The 13,220-nt window shown below is 41.8% G+C and overlaps 1 protein-coding gene across 1 annotated transcript in view; it reads right to left on the bottom strand.

Annotated features, from left to right (window-relative positions):
- The window catches only part of LOC104962237 (dachshund homolog 1-like), a 61,015-nt gene that overhangs the window by 28,505 nt on the left and 19,290 nt on the right, over positions 1 to 13,220 (bottom strand). Inside the window, exon 4 of the mRNA XM_010790660.1 lies at positions 344 to 519. Coding sequence (XP_010788962.1) covers positions 344 to 519 — 176 coding nt within the window. The remainder of the gene's footprint in view (positions 1 to 343; positions 520 to 13,220) is intronic.

Raw genomic sequence — 13,220 nt, 5'->3', positions numbered from 1 at the left:
AGATATTTGGTTAAAAAGAACAATGGTGCTCTAGGAGGAGATTCAGGTGATAAGGGGGGCGGGTGTTACCTTGGTTGGTGATTGGCTAATGGTTACACAAGCCAACAAATTGTTATGACATCATAAAGTAGCCACAATCTGATCAGCTCATTTTCAGACAGGTTTTTATATAAATGGATCAGGACGAAAAGAGAGCAAATCTTTTTTCCTGAAACTTTCAGAATCTCTTTACACAGAGGGGACACATGTTGATGTATAAAAGACATGACAAAGTGCATTTTGCATAATAGGTGACCTTTAAGTCAAGTTCAACAGTTGTGTCTGCTTTCTGTTTTTTAAAAGTTACCTTTATTACGGAGGTGACCATTCTGGAGGGCAGGCTCTGGCCCTGTGCTGCAGCGGCCATGTTGGCAATGGTGCTGAGGTGGTTCATCTGGTTCATCGCCATGGTGACAGAGGCTGGGGGCAGGCTGACGGGGATCAGGGGGTGTGGCATCATCATGAAGGGGAGTTCCAGGCCTGAGACACATGAAGAGGTCGTTGGTTACTCAATGATGCATATTATGAGTGAGCTATCCACTGGGGAAACTTCTGAGGCTCTGGCTAAAAAAAACTCAAGACCTGCCACTGTTAATTCAGCAATCAGTAATTCCCACTACTGAGATACCCTTTAAAAATGGTGTCCAATAACACTAAAGCTTTACACTGCCATCCATTAGGGAAAAAAAATGAATAATTCAAATTAATCGCTTCTCTGGTGTCTTTTCATGTTAACATAATACACATAAATGTTTTACAACATATGTTAATAATAGATACTACTGTAATAATAATAATAAAGAAAAACGGGCATGATAACTATATACACAGTCATTCAAAGACCAAAGTTTACACAGCAATAAAGATGCATCAATTATTCCGTGATGAATAAAAAGGGCACGTTATGGAAATTATTTCAATATTTACATATAAAAAAATATCTCTGTGAATACAAAAGCAATCTTGAAAGCCATTACCCAAATGACTAGTTAAATGTGCTAATGACAAACAAGTATCGTCAGACCACAGTATGGCAATGACTTCAGGCTAATTAAAGCAGCCTATATTCCAGACCAGAGAGAGAGCGCCACCAAAAAGAGTAAAGACACTTTCAGCTCGTACAATAATGGGATTTTCATTTCTTTCTTTTTAATGTGCACACAAATTATTCCATTACAAGATCAGAGATGTCTTACAAATGTTTTAAATTATTCAATTGCAGTCTGGCAATAGAAGCCTAATTGGGGAAATGGAAAGCATTAGTAGTCCGAAATGTAAAGAATGTCTTATAAAGATACCATAGGGGGTTTAGTACTTAGTCAAACTGCGGCCCAGAACTGTGCTTCTGAATGGCTTAATGAAAACAAGCCAACTTTCAAAGGACACGAGCGCAGACAGAAGGTCAAAGCTAGGTGTCTGTACTCCCCCCCCCGAAAAAAACACACCACCCCCCTTCCTCCTCCTCTGCTCTATGGGGACTTTGAACTGGCAGGATCAAAAGTGACTGGGAACAGTTTGGTCTCATTCCTCCGCCACTCAGATGCTATTCCGCAAATGCTTTAAAGAAAACCTCACAGACACTATTGGATCTGATTGAGCCTCTCTGTTGATTTTTCACTCCTTTTTTCTCTTTTTCTTGGCAGCCTGGTTCAAGGTAAAAAAGAAAAGAAAGCAGCGTGAAAGAAAGAGGGAAAAAAGATTCTGCACTACAGAAAGCTGATCCACAAAACAACTCCACTCTTTTTTTTCTGACAACACATCAGTAGCCAAAGGGCAAGGAGATCTGCATGGCGACGCCTCTAAAGAGAAGGACACTGGTTCAAAATGAAAGGACATGAGAAGTACTCCTCTCTGTCATTCCCCTCCATCCAAAAGAAGCATTGATTTCCATAAGAAAGATGGCATGCAGTTTCTCAGTGGCGAGTATTCCCAAACAATATAAAGCAGTGGAGATTAAAGAAAGGCGGAAGCCAAGCAGCACCTTGTATCAGCGCCTCTGCTGTAGCTCAGACTGAATCAATTACCACTCAGCAGGCTAAGCTCAATTAAAAAACACCACAGAGGGCCTGATTGCGGGGGTACTTACTGTAGGACAACATGGGGAGGTTTAGGCTACCTATCAGCCTTTCAAGGCCACTCAAGGGCCAGAGTGAAGAGACATATTTTGCCTTTGAGGTGGATGCATTACACCCATTCAATCAAACACAGCTACACGTATACATGCACATGGACAGATTGAAATACATCAATAAACAAAGAGGCCAATCCTCTAAAATAATACAAGGCTAGTGTTAATCACAATCTTCTTTGCGTTTTGTTACATCTTGTACTTGATGGCATTATGAATTTCTGTGATGTGTCTCCACCTGAGAGAGCCCTGGGGGGAAACACTGGACCTCTGTTCCCTCTAAGTGGTATTAGTCTCGCTTTCAGTGCCTGTCCAGCCCCTTTCGTGTCGCCCCATCCTAAAGCGCTGTTTCTCCCAGAAAGGCCCATTCAGGGTACTGTAGGGGAATGTGCCACGAACCAAGAGGGTGCACCAAATCCTTTTATTTGTGGCTGAAAAGAGCCAGGTGAGGAGGATATTGGTTTATTCACAAAATCTGCCTTTTCTGCATAAGTGTTTTGATTTAGTTCCCATGCACTTACTTTTCAATTGCTTGGTTTTGTTCTTGCTAAATAAAGCAACTGCAGAACTTTGGAACACTAAGCAGGGATTTCTTTTTGAAAAACAGAATCAAAACAAATTAGTCAGACTCATTAATCACCTAGATATTGTGTAGATACTCCATTGGGCAAACTGTTAGAAACATATTTGTCAGTTTGTGTTTATCTCTGATAGAGAAGTTCAGAGCTGATGAGAGGTGAATTCCCACAAGCCCCCCTCTCTGCTGAAGGGCATAAACAATGCATTTGCAGTAATTTACCTGAAGTAAGCCTGAGGGACCTGTAAAGGTGAACTCCTATTTACCATCATTAAAACTACAAATCACTTAATACCAATATAAACAGCTCAGCTATTATGTCGTGCAGTGCTCGGGAGTTCACGCATGGATAAGCAAAGATCTGAATCACGGAGGATGAATGGAATGAATTAAAACAGCCCTTGGTAACGGCGTGATTAAAAAGCTGTTACATCAGAACCAAACCGCACGGCTGACGGTAGGTCCGACACTTAAAAGCATCACACCGAAAAAAGATTGAATGTTGAATGCTTTAAAATGATTAAAAAGAGAGCAGTAATTTATTTTGATGACAGAAATGATAACCTGCAGTGATTTGTGCAGCAGTTAATCTTCATCTAAACAGGACTTTCTGGACGTGTAACCCTGCGGAGGAAAATAAGAAAAAAGGAACTAAGCCATTGTCATTGAAAATGGTACGGAGGTAGCAGCCAGCCCCTTACCCTTAACTCTGTTGTGGACAGATTTCCCCTGACAAAAATTAAACTAGCTCCTACTTGGCACTTTATTATCTCTTCAACTGAATGATTTATTGTTTGTGGAGCGAAAGAACCAAAGAGAGGGGGAAGATTACATTTCCAGCCAAAGCTCAGGCTTGATCTCGTTTTTTACTCCCTCTGTCCAGGAAAAAAGCTCCCGACAAACAATAATGTCAGCTGTAATTGATCGGAGGTCGCCGGCTGGGCCTGCAGTAAAAGCGCACTATTTAAGCGACAATCGGCCCTCCGCTCTTCAGACGCTGGCTAATGAAGCTGTCTGTCTTGGCTATTTACCTTCTCTTAAATGGAAGGGGAGAGATGTACTGTAAGAGACAGGGCTGGAGAGGATCTGCCTCCCGCTCCTGTGAAATAGGACCTGCACATGCCTCAGGAATGTATAATTGGTTGGCGCAGCCAAAGCTGGGGATCCGGTGCTAATTAAATGACTTGTTTAAAGCCTATCTGTCTTTGTTTGGGAGGCTCTGGGCTTCAGAACAATGCATTGTAAATGCTGTTGTCAAACAAACATTCCTGGTTATCCTTTGATTTGAATTGAACAAGACAAAAGGCTGATTTGCTTAGCGCTAAGCCTTTGGTTTTCATGGTGTTGAGATATTTTTTTTCCTCTTCTGATCTGTCAAACTGAACGGGACCATTCCAGTCAAGCAGTTAAATGAACTGACTGAGTGCACAATGCATATGCAGTCCGCCACAGAAAAACAATCTTGGTTTTCCTCCTAATTGCCATAGTAAAATGCCCCCATGTCGTGTACGTATTTCTCCAACAAAGGTGAGGCGGCGGTGCACACACATGGAGAGTCTTTGTTGTGGTCGTATCACGGATTTGCACACCAGTCCCAAAAGGAAATGAATGGCTCATGAAAAAGTGTCTGTCATGCCGCAAGACATTTAGAGGTCTTTCCATAGCACTAATCAGCTATTCATCTTTACTATAACTATTAATCTCCTCCAAAATCAGAAGCACGGCCACGTGAGATGGAGGGAGCCATATAGCCGTTAGATCAAACATAAGACACAGCCTCTATAAATATGTTGTCTGGCATTGTGGAGCCACTTTACACAAAACAAGCGCATGGTTACATATGCGCAGACACACAACTGCTTCCACATTTCACACACACATACACGCAAACAAGAAGGAAAAAAAACAGACACACACAGATGGCAGGTTCAGTCAAGGCTGGTGAGTCCTGTTTCTCATTAAAATGGGGGGAGAGAGGAAGGTATTGAGCTTTGATGTAGCCACCCACAGCTTCTCAGTGTCATTGAATGAAACTTTGAAGCCTTTTGTGTTTACGCAGTTAATGTTGATAATAAAGCAAACATCTTGCCTTTGTTAAATACCTGCTTTACACGTACGTATGCGTATGCACACACACACACACACACACACACACACACACACACACACACACACACACACACACACACACACACACACACACACACACACACACACACACACACACATAAAAAGAATACATCTTGCGTTAACAAGGAGAGGTAAACATGAAAACACATACGGGTACACGCTCGGACAATGTAGATAACTGTGTGTAGGTACATACACAAATGGAGCCAGCCAGATATAAAAACACAGGCAAACAAAATCCTTTACATTCAAAGAGCCATGATGATTGGACACATTTCAAGCTAATTCACATCAACAAACAAAATGTGTTTTGCATGCCAGGATAAAGAGAAACACTTTCCAATGATTCAGGTACGGGAAGATTTCCTGCCAAGATGGCTAATGTAATGTAATGTAAAAGAAGCCATGATAAGAAAACATTTCTGGTTTGATGAGGTAACATAATTGCTTTCCTACTCAAACCGCTGGAGTGTAACATGTGGTAGAAATGATCAAGGAGACAGACAGAGGTGTTTGTCCTTTAAGTGTATAAAATCTAAAGCAGGCAACTTTTATAGGATAATTCCAATCCTCGGCTCTAATGGCATGCATTCCTTATGAAAATTGAAAGATCAATCATCTCCCTGACAGATCTGTTGTGAAAAAAGTTCTTCCCATCTTTGAAGAGAAAATGCTAAACACGTCTCGCCATCGCCCCCACCCGCTCTCGCCCGTTTTAGCTGTCTATTTGTCTCTTTGCTGAAAATGTTAACGAACAGGGCAATAATCAAGCCATATGCTTGCATGTGGCAAATCTCATTACAGTAAATGACCTTTACCAACCCATGCCAACATCCTTGTGCTTCATAACACAGAGCGTATAGAGTGGGGGAGACAATGGTGGCTTTAGTTAACGCAATCATGCACATGGCTGGGGGTGGCCAGGACAGCCAGGCCTTCAGGACACATTAGCAAACGCAGTTCGCTTCTCTAATTTGGGTCGGAACCAAGCTCACTTTACATTTGTCACACATCACTCTTGATAAATGCACAACATCGGCAAAAGAGCACCGACATCTGATCACTATAAGCCGTGGCACAGATAGTGCTGTGAGCAGAAGGAGAGGAGAGATATTACTAGCAGCTGTTACTACTGCGGGTGCAATATATTCAAGCCCAATCAATAAAGCTCCTACAGACAGTGACACCCAAGCAGACAGAGGAATCATTTTCATCTGATACTTAGCAAAGGCTCCCCTTTTAAAAAGATTGCTTTCAGTCAAATGACAACCAGTTGTCATTTGACTAAGGCACCTGAAATGAAATATATTGACGAGCGTTATCAATCACGGCCCACTCTGCCGTCATATCACTTTGGTGGGAAAAGAGGGAGTGTGGGGGGGGGATCAGTTTGCATGTGGTCATCAGATCATCTGTTTTAATTACAAAATTAGCATCCCTACCTCCTGTCTTCTCACTTCCTTCATTACAATCACCTCCTGAGAGACAATCAGTAATGCGGTGTATAGTGTACAGAAGTGCTAATGAGTTCAAGGTGAAAGTACAGGAATGTAAATGTTGTATTAGTTATTTCCAACAGTGTTTGGATTCAATTGAAGTACAGAAATGACATTTCAGTACAGAAATGAAAACAAATGTTGTTGTTTCAATTATTTCGTTGGAATGACTATTTTGTTTGGGATTCTAAACACCATTTATCAAGAAATACCTTCCTCTGTTTGTTCACACTGTGAAGGACATGCTGAGATTGTGAAATTCCTTAACATTGTTTGAACTTGCTCTACTCTCTCCCTCTTTATCTTGGTCCCAGAGGAGGAGCTGTGTGATGCTGAAGATGTCTGGCCTCAGTATGGCTGATAGCTCTATTTGGATGAGGGTTCCCATATCATAATTGAGAAAAAACACCTTTGGGTTCAGGCAACCGACAGAGTGCTTTTGTGGAACTGAACCAAAAATTTCCATCACACAAATGCTCTTTGATTCTCGCCCTGATTACAGCCCAGTCCGGCGATGTTACATTTTCACAGGGTGATCACAGTGAAAGAGTCATTTTGTTGTTCTAACCCTTGTATTCTATTATTACTGGTATTGTTTACACCGTAATGTTATTACTCTATGCTAATGGCATTAGATACCCAGGCTGCACTGCACCATCTTAGCTGTGTGTGCGAAAACTGTTCAAAAATCCATGCAATTACACAACGTGCATATTTCACATTATTCCAACCTGTGAAAGCTCATCATCACCGAAAGGTTGAATGTCATTTATTACACGTATCACATTTACACCAAGTGACATTGTCTTTTCAAATTTTGTTGATCTCTTCACTTTCAAAGGTCAGCCCCTTCCCTGGCTAAATTCAACCTGACAGACAATAGTGAGGAGGGGACAGCCGAACGCATGCATCACCCCCGCATCAAAGCGCTCCAAATTAATCTATCCAATTAATGAAGAATGAGGCGTAATGTTGATGAGGGATGACAACTCGACTGGTCAGTTGTTTTTATAGCTCTGCTCCTGCGGATTGTGAACTAACCACAAGAGACAATCAAAGAATATTTCTGAGGCGTGAGATTTGCCTAGCATCTTGTCTCCTTGTGTCTGTTTCTCTATAAAAAGCAGCAACTCCGCTGCCACTCAAAAATGATAGAACTTGATATGGATCATTACGGAAATAATGTTTAATCAATCCCCCCTGTTATTGTAATCTATTTCTGCAGTTGTCTGCGTTTGTGTATTTTGTAGCAACACCAGTGTGCCTCACAATTTCCCAATCATGCATATTCAAGTATTACGCTGATGCTTAACAGGCGACGCAACTGGAATTAGAACGAGGACATTAGACTTCATTAAAAAAGAGAAATGATTATCAGGTTTATCTTTTGAAATGTCTATTAAAATGTGTGTGTCGTTCTTCACTTATCTGTCACCTGGCTCCCATGAGCCTGGCAGACTAATAGAGAGATGGTGAGGGCCAAAGCCCAAGAGAGAGACAGAGACCCATCAAGCTCTTTACTCAGGCTGGAAGGCTGTCTGTCTGCTCTGCCACTCTCTGTCTCGCTCAGTCTCATTCAGTTAATACCACTTCCCCCTTTTCCCAAACACCTGCAGCTTAAACGGTTACGGACCCTATTTTGTCCAGCCTTGTTATCGGTATATAGAAAATAAAAACAAACCACATTGTAATTGCATACATCTGGCACGACAATAATATGTCGCAGTACAGGAGGTGTTATGATATGTTCTTGAAATGAATTCTATTCAGCCTATGGCTACAATCTAGTCTCTCTCAAGAGCTTCGGCTGACAAAGGCTCCCACAAGAGAGCTAGAAAGGAAGATGGATGAAGTTGCCCCTAGATACTCATATCAGGTCAGTATGTGCTTTATCCCCTAATGGTTAAGGTTAGGATTGAGTAGGGGGTTATAGTAGATCTGAGCTCGAGGGCCAATATACTGTCTAGAGGAGCAGGAAGTAGCCACCATCCTCCATCATGGCCCACATTTAGCGCGCCGGGCCACCAGCACTAGTGCAGCTAGCAGGTTGGAGCGCGGAGCTAGCTAGTTGGACGTGTCCTTCCACCCAGAGAGCTTTATTATTAGAAAGGACATAAACAGACTAATTAAATCGCAGCAGTGGAGCTGGGCTGACAGCTGGCGCAGAGAGTGTGACCAAACAGATCCTATCAAAGTGCAGGAGCAGTGTTTCTATATGCGGACTGCTTTGTGTGCATGATTGTCTGTCTGCTGACACGCACGTCAGTATGTTCTGAAAGTATACATATGTGTGTGGCTGCCTATTTAAACCCATTTTACACTTGTGTTTATTTTATAATTGATGAGTATTATTTTTTTCCCACTGTGATTTTCATTTATACACACTTAATGTCATCTTAATGTATTATTATTATCTGCCTATTGCAGAGCACATTGACTCACTGATACGATCCAAAATGGTACAAATGCTATCCAGCCGAGCAATAAACACTCCAGTAATTAGCGCCTGGTCTCCAGGCTGACTCCACTCAGCTCTGCAGCATGGCCAAGCACGGACCCCATATAGAGAGGAGCCTAGTTATGCATTGATCTTCGAAAATTAAGGCTAACTGCCCCAGATTGCAGTGTCTTGATGTACCTTCTGGATGAGAAATGTACTATACCCGTATTGTTTGTAGAGTAAACAGGATGATTTGGACTGGCTGTGCTTTAAAATGAATACATCTTGAATAATTAATGAAGGCCCTTTAAAGCGTTGTTATCTGTGTGACCGCAAACGTAAAACCACTGATGATGAGAAAATATGGTTTTAACAAGTCAATAATGGTGAGTGCAACAAGAACAGCCTAATCAATGAGGCTGCAACGTTTGCAAACAAGGACTTGAATTATAACGCCAATAATTGATCTCTTCCATTTTTCCCCTCTCTCTCCTTCGTGTGATGTCATTGTTTATTGATTGCTTCCTGCCAGCGAGGGATGATGGGAAGTTTCAGAGTTTGTTTTTGCTCTGACTTTTGCCCCCCCCCCTTTTCCTTCCCCACCACCTTTCCCTCCTTTCTCCCCCATAACCCCCCTTCTCCATTTGAAATTTGCAAGCTGTAGCACCAGCTTAACCAAAAAGGATTAAGTCCCATACCCAACTGAGAACACAGATAATGCTCAGTAATTGGTAAAAAATGAAGATGAATGGGACAGCTAGATAAGGACCAATTAGCTGCTGGGAGTGTACAGCTGTGGTCTCCTCACAGAATGCTCTCAGGGGCCAAGGCCCCCTCTTTCTCTATCACGCAAGCATGCGTGCATGCGTGCATACACACACGCGCACTAACACACACATACAAACATGCATATGCACACTCGCAAAAATACAAGCATGAGGGCGGGGCTTGCAGAAATTAGCCTGATGACCCTGGGAAGACAGAATGATGCTTCCTCATCATCTCACCCAGAACCTCTTCTCTCAACTCTCCGTCAGGCAGCACTCCAGGTACCTGTCACCAGCCGTCCAGCTCCAGCCGAGCATGTGGGCCACAGCCTGGACCGGAGCCACAGATGTGAGACAAAAGGGCTTTTAGGGCTGAAAAAGTGCTGCAGAATGTAACTGCCTGTGGTATTATGGGTTGAGGATGAATTAAAAATGTACATCAACAAACAAGGCTGGGCAATACATTGGTATAATATATATGTCCTGAAATGAGACTCTGCATCTACATAGATTTTGGAAATTGAAAGTCGTCGTAAGTGTCCTGGTTTTAAAGGCTGCATTAAAGTGAATTATTAAAAAAAAATTAATTACCAAACTGTTCTAACTGCCTTTCCCACTTAGTCAATAAATCCACATCACTGATGATTATTCATTTACATTTTTATTTATTTTGTCTTTCTTTACAGGTTAATATATACATAGGAACTCATTTACATTTTCATTGTGAAAATATGTTGTAAATGCTGCAAACCTACAATACTGGTTTTCAAGTTTTATTTAAAAAAAATTGTATTACATATATCTTTTCCATAGTGCCCAGCCCTATGGCAAGGGCTGTTGTGTCTTTTCTTTTTACTCGGGCTGTTACTGTGGTCTGCATCTCGTGGCATCATCTGGCTGATGACAGTAGAATTCCCATATCTAATTACAGGCAGGATTTCAGCTCCATTAGAGTTGTGTGGTGAGGAGTCAGATGAGTGGCAGGGCAGCACCCAGTGGCCAAAGAAAGACAGAGGGCGAAAGACGGATAAATAGTTGAGACAGAGTAAAAAAAAGAAAAGAGGACTGGGTTGAATACTGCCTTATCTTTTCTTTACACTGCTTGTCTAAGAAACACTTTATTTTCCTTTGGCGGCTGAAAAAAAAGCAATTCCTTCTCTTGAAATTGGCAGGTGTTTGTTAGTGGGCAGCTGACAATATTTTCTCTCCCAGTAATGAAGGTTGTGGCTGGGGTCAATGCACTGGGGGGGAATGGCGGGCTGTTTATCCCCCTAAAGGCCCAGCGCCACACATGTTTTGCTTGGTCTGTGATCTGTAATTGTGGCATTTCCTGAGAGGCGCAGGAACAATCCACATTGTGCTTTGAGAGGGTTCCCTCTGCCCGACTAAAGGCCGAGAGGGAAAATCAAACCAAGACACCTTTTTTCTCTTTTTAAACATTTTTATTTTGCTCCATCACAATATCTCTATCTTAATATATGTATATCTGTCTCTCCCTCAATTACTCCCACACAGATATTTATTCCTTTCTTCCCTTCTCACTCCGGATGTTTGGCTATTTTGAGTCGAACTGGCTGTTTTTTCCTTATAATTAATAACATTGACGCAAACAGGAAGGTCTAATTGTAATGAATATTTAATGCGATGGAGAAACATTAGCCTGTTCAATTTACATCAACACAAAGACAGCGACGGGCAATCCAACTCTACAAACAGAACAGAGTGTCCTTCACTGGCTGGCTCTGTTGTGCTTTGCTTTAAGCTCTTCACAAAGATCTGCTTCAGACAAACACTGAGATGAGGCACCTGTATTTTAGCCTGAGGAGAGTTTTATTTTCCAATGGGGTTCATGTAGAAGCTCTTACTGATTAAATGGATCTATGTCCTTAGTGGTATTATCAAAAGCATGCTCATTATCATATCAATTCCTATCATGGTTGGTAATATCATTTGTTTAGGTAAACACATCCGTTTGTGTGAGTCTTAGTTTAAGCTTGTTGATTATAACACTGCAGTCCATTCCCTCAGAGCAGCTATGGTCTGAGAGAGAACAGTATGAAGTCATGCCCTACCCAGAACTGTAAAGAAAACAGACCAACATAGCTTCACCCAAATACAGTTCCCTTTCTGCCCACTCCATGCTATATCAGTCAAGTGATTTATATGTTTGGATTGCTATGTGATAATGGGCTTGAGAGCTGGACATATTAGGCATTCACGCTCCAAAATAGTTTTTGAAAGCAGCCTCGAGTCGACACCAATTCTCAAATCATGTAAGTCGGTTATTACTTGTTAAATTACAAAATGCTTTTGATGGAAAATAAACATGTGAGTGGCTGCCTGGGGCGAGATGAAGAAGACAGCATGCTGCTCGCTGTGTTTCACGGCCCTGTGTTGCCGAGCAGGCCATATTTCTCCGGCGTATTATCAGGATGACTCCTGCTGGCCACCCTGTCACAGGAGAGTGCTTGATATAAACAAGAGATTGCTGCGACACCCAGCAATCAATATTAGGATGGTTTCAGTACCAAACATCATTTGTCTCAGCGACCATTCCTTTGACCAAACGAAGCATTAATTCAAATCATAAATCTGAGCTGATTTAAATCCGAGGAGAGTGAGGGAGAGAGAGAAGCCCCTGTCTGACTGCCTGCCCCTAATGATTTATTTTCTACATTTCTGCGAGCGAGAGATTTGTCCATACTCACTGACAGGTCACCTTCAAACGCCAGTGGCAGACTGTTCATCACCATGCAGACGAGCATCTCATCGCTGCGAGTAAATATTAAAGGAAAAGAATCCAATTGATTGTGGATGGGGCCGAGAGGCGTCACTGCCATATATTTCACTCAGAGAGCTAATGCTATGGCCCATGCACCCACACCTAGCGCTGCTCCCCCTTGCCAGAATTATGATTCTACCGGGAGCTTGTGTGGCTGGCTGTGGGCTCAAGGTTACAATTTAAATTGTAAAAAGATAAAACAGTTTCTTATTAGCTCCATTGCCATAGCCTTGCTGTTGGTACTCACATTTATCTTTATTTCCGTGACCTCGTACGCTCGTATTCTTTTTTTACATACTCCATTCTCTTGGAGTGATGACCTCACACTTTATGCATTTTGCATTGTTAAATCTGCTTAGAAACACATCCTGTTTTCATCTCACACACCATAAGCTCCACGGTGTCAAGTATTACTGATGAAATGTATTCAGCAGTCGAGCCATTTATTACAGTAAGTGAATCAAAATCTCCATTTAGCAACCAAAGCTACAGGGATTACATTTGGTTTATAATTTGGAATGGGCTCATGAATCCGCACTAACATACATTATCTTTCTCTTTAATACACTAAGTGGTTCTGTGTGATATTAGGAAAATCCTTCTGCATTTTCTGGCTAATAATTAATTGAAATGGCACATAGTGAAAAACCAATGCTTTCACAGCAATTCAATTAGATCTTGTTAAAAGCTGATAGCTTTGGAAAACTGTGTTCACAGTTTCACTTAGCTATTAGCAACGAGGCTTTTAAAAAAAAAAAAATCTTTCCACACAAAGTGTAAAATGTTTCAAGAGAAAACCAGACTTACCTCATGGTGGATATTCACAGTGCATACTAAACAAAACAAGCCTTTAACATTTCA

Source organism: Notothenia coriiceps, unplaced genomic scaffold (genome assembly GCF_000735185.1).
Source record: "Notothenia coriiceps isolate Sejong01 unplaced genomic scaffold, NC01 NC01_scaffold00034474, whole genome shotgun sequence".
NCBI classification, from domain to species: Eukaryota; Metazoa; Chordata; class Actinopteri; order Perciformes; family Nototheniidae; genus Notothenia; species Notothenia coriiceps.
The sequence above is the reverse complement of the archived record's forward strand: the minus strand, read 5'-3'. Positions and strand labels throughout refer to the sequence as shown.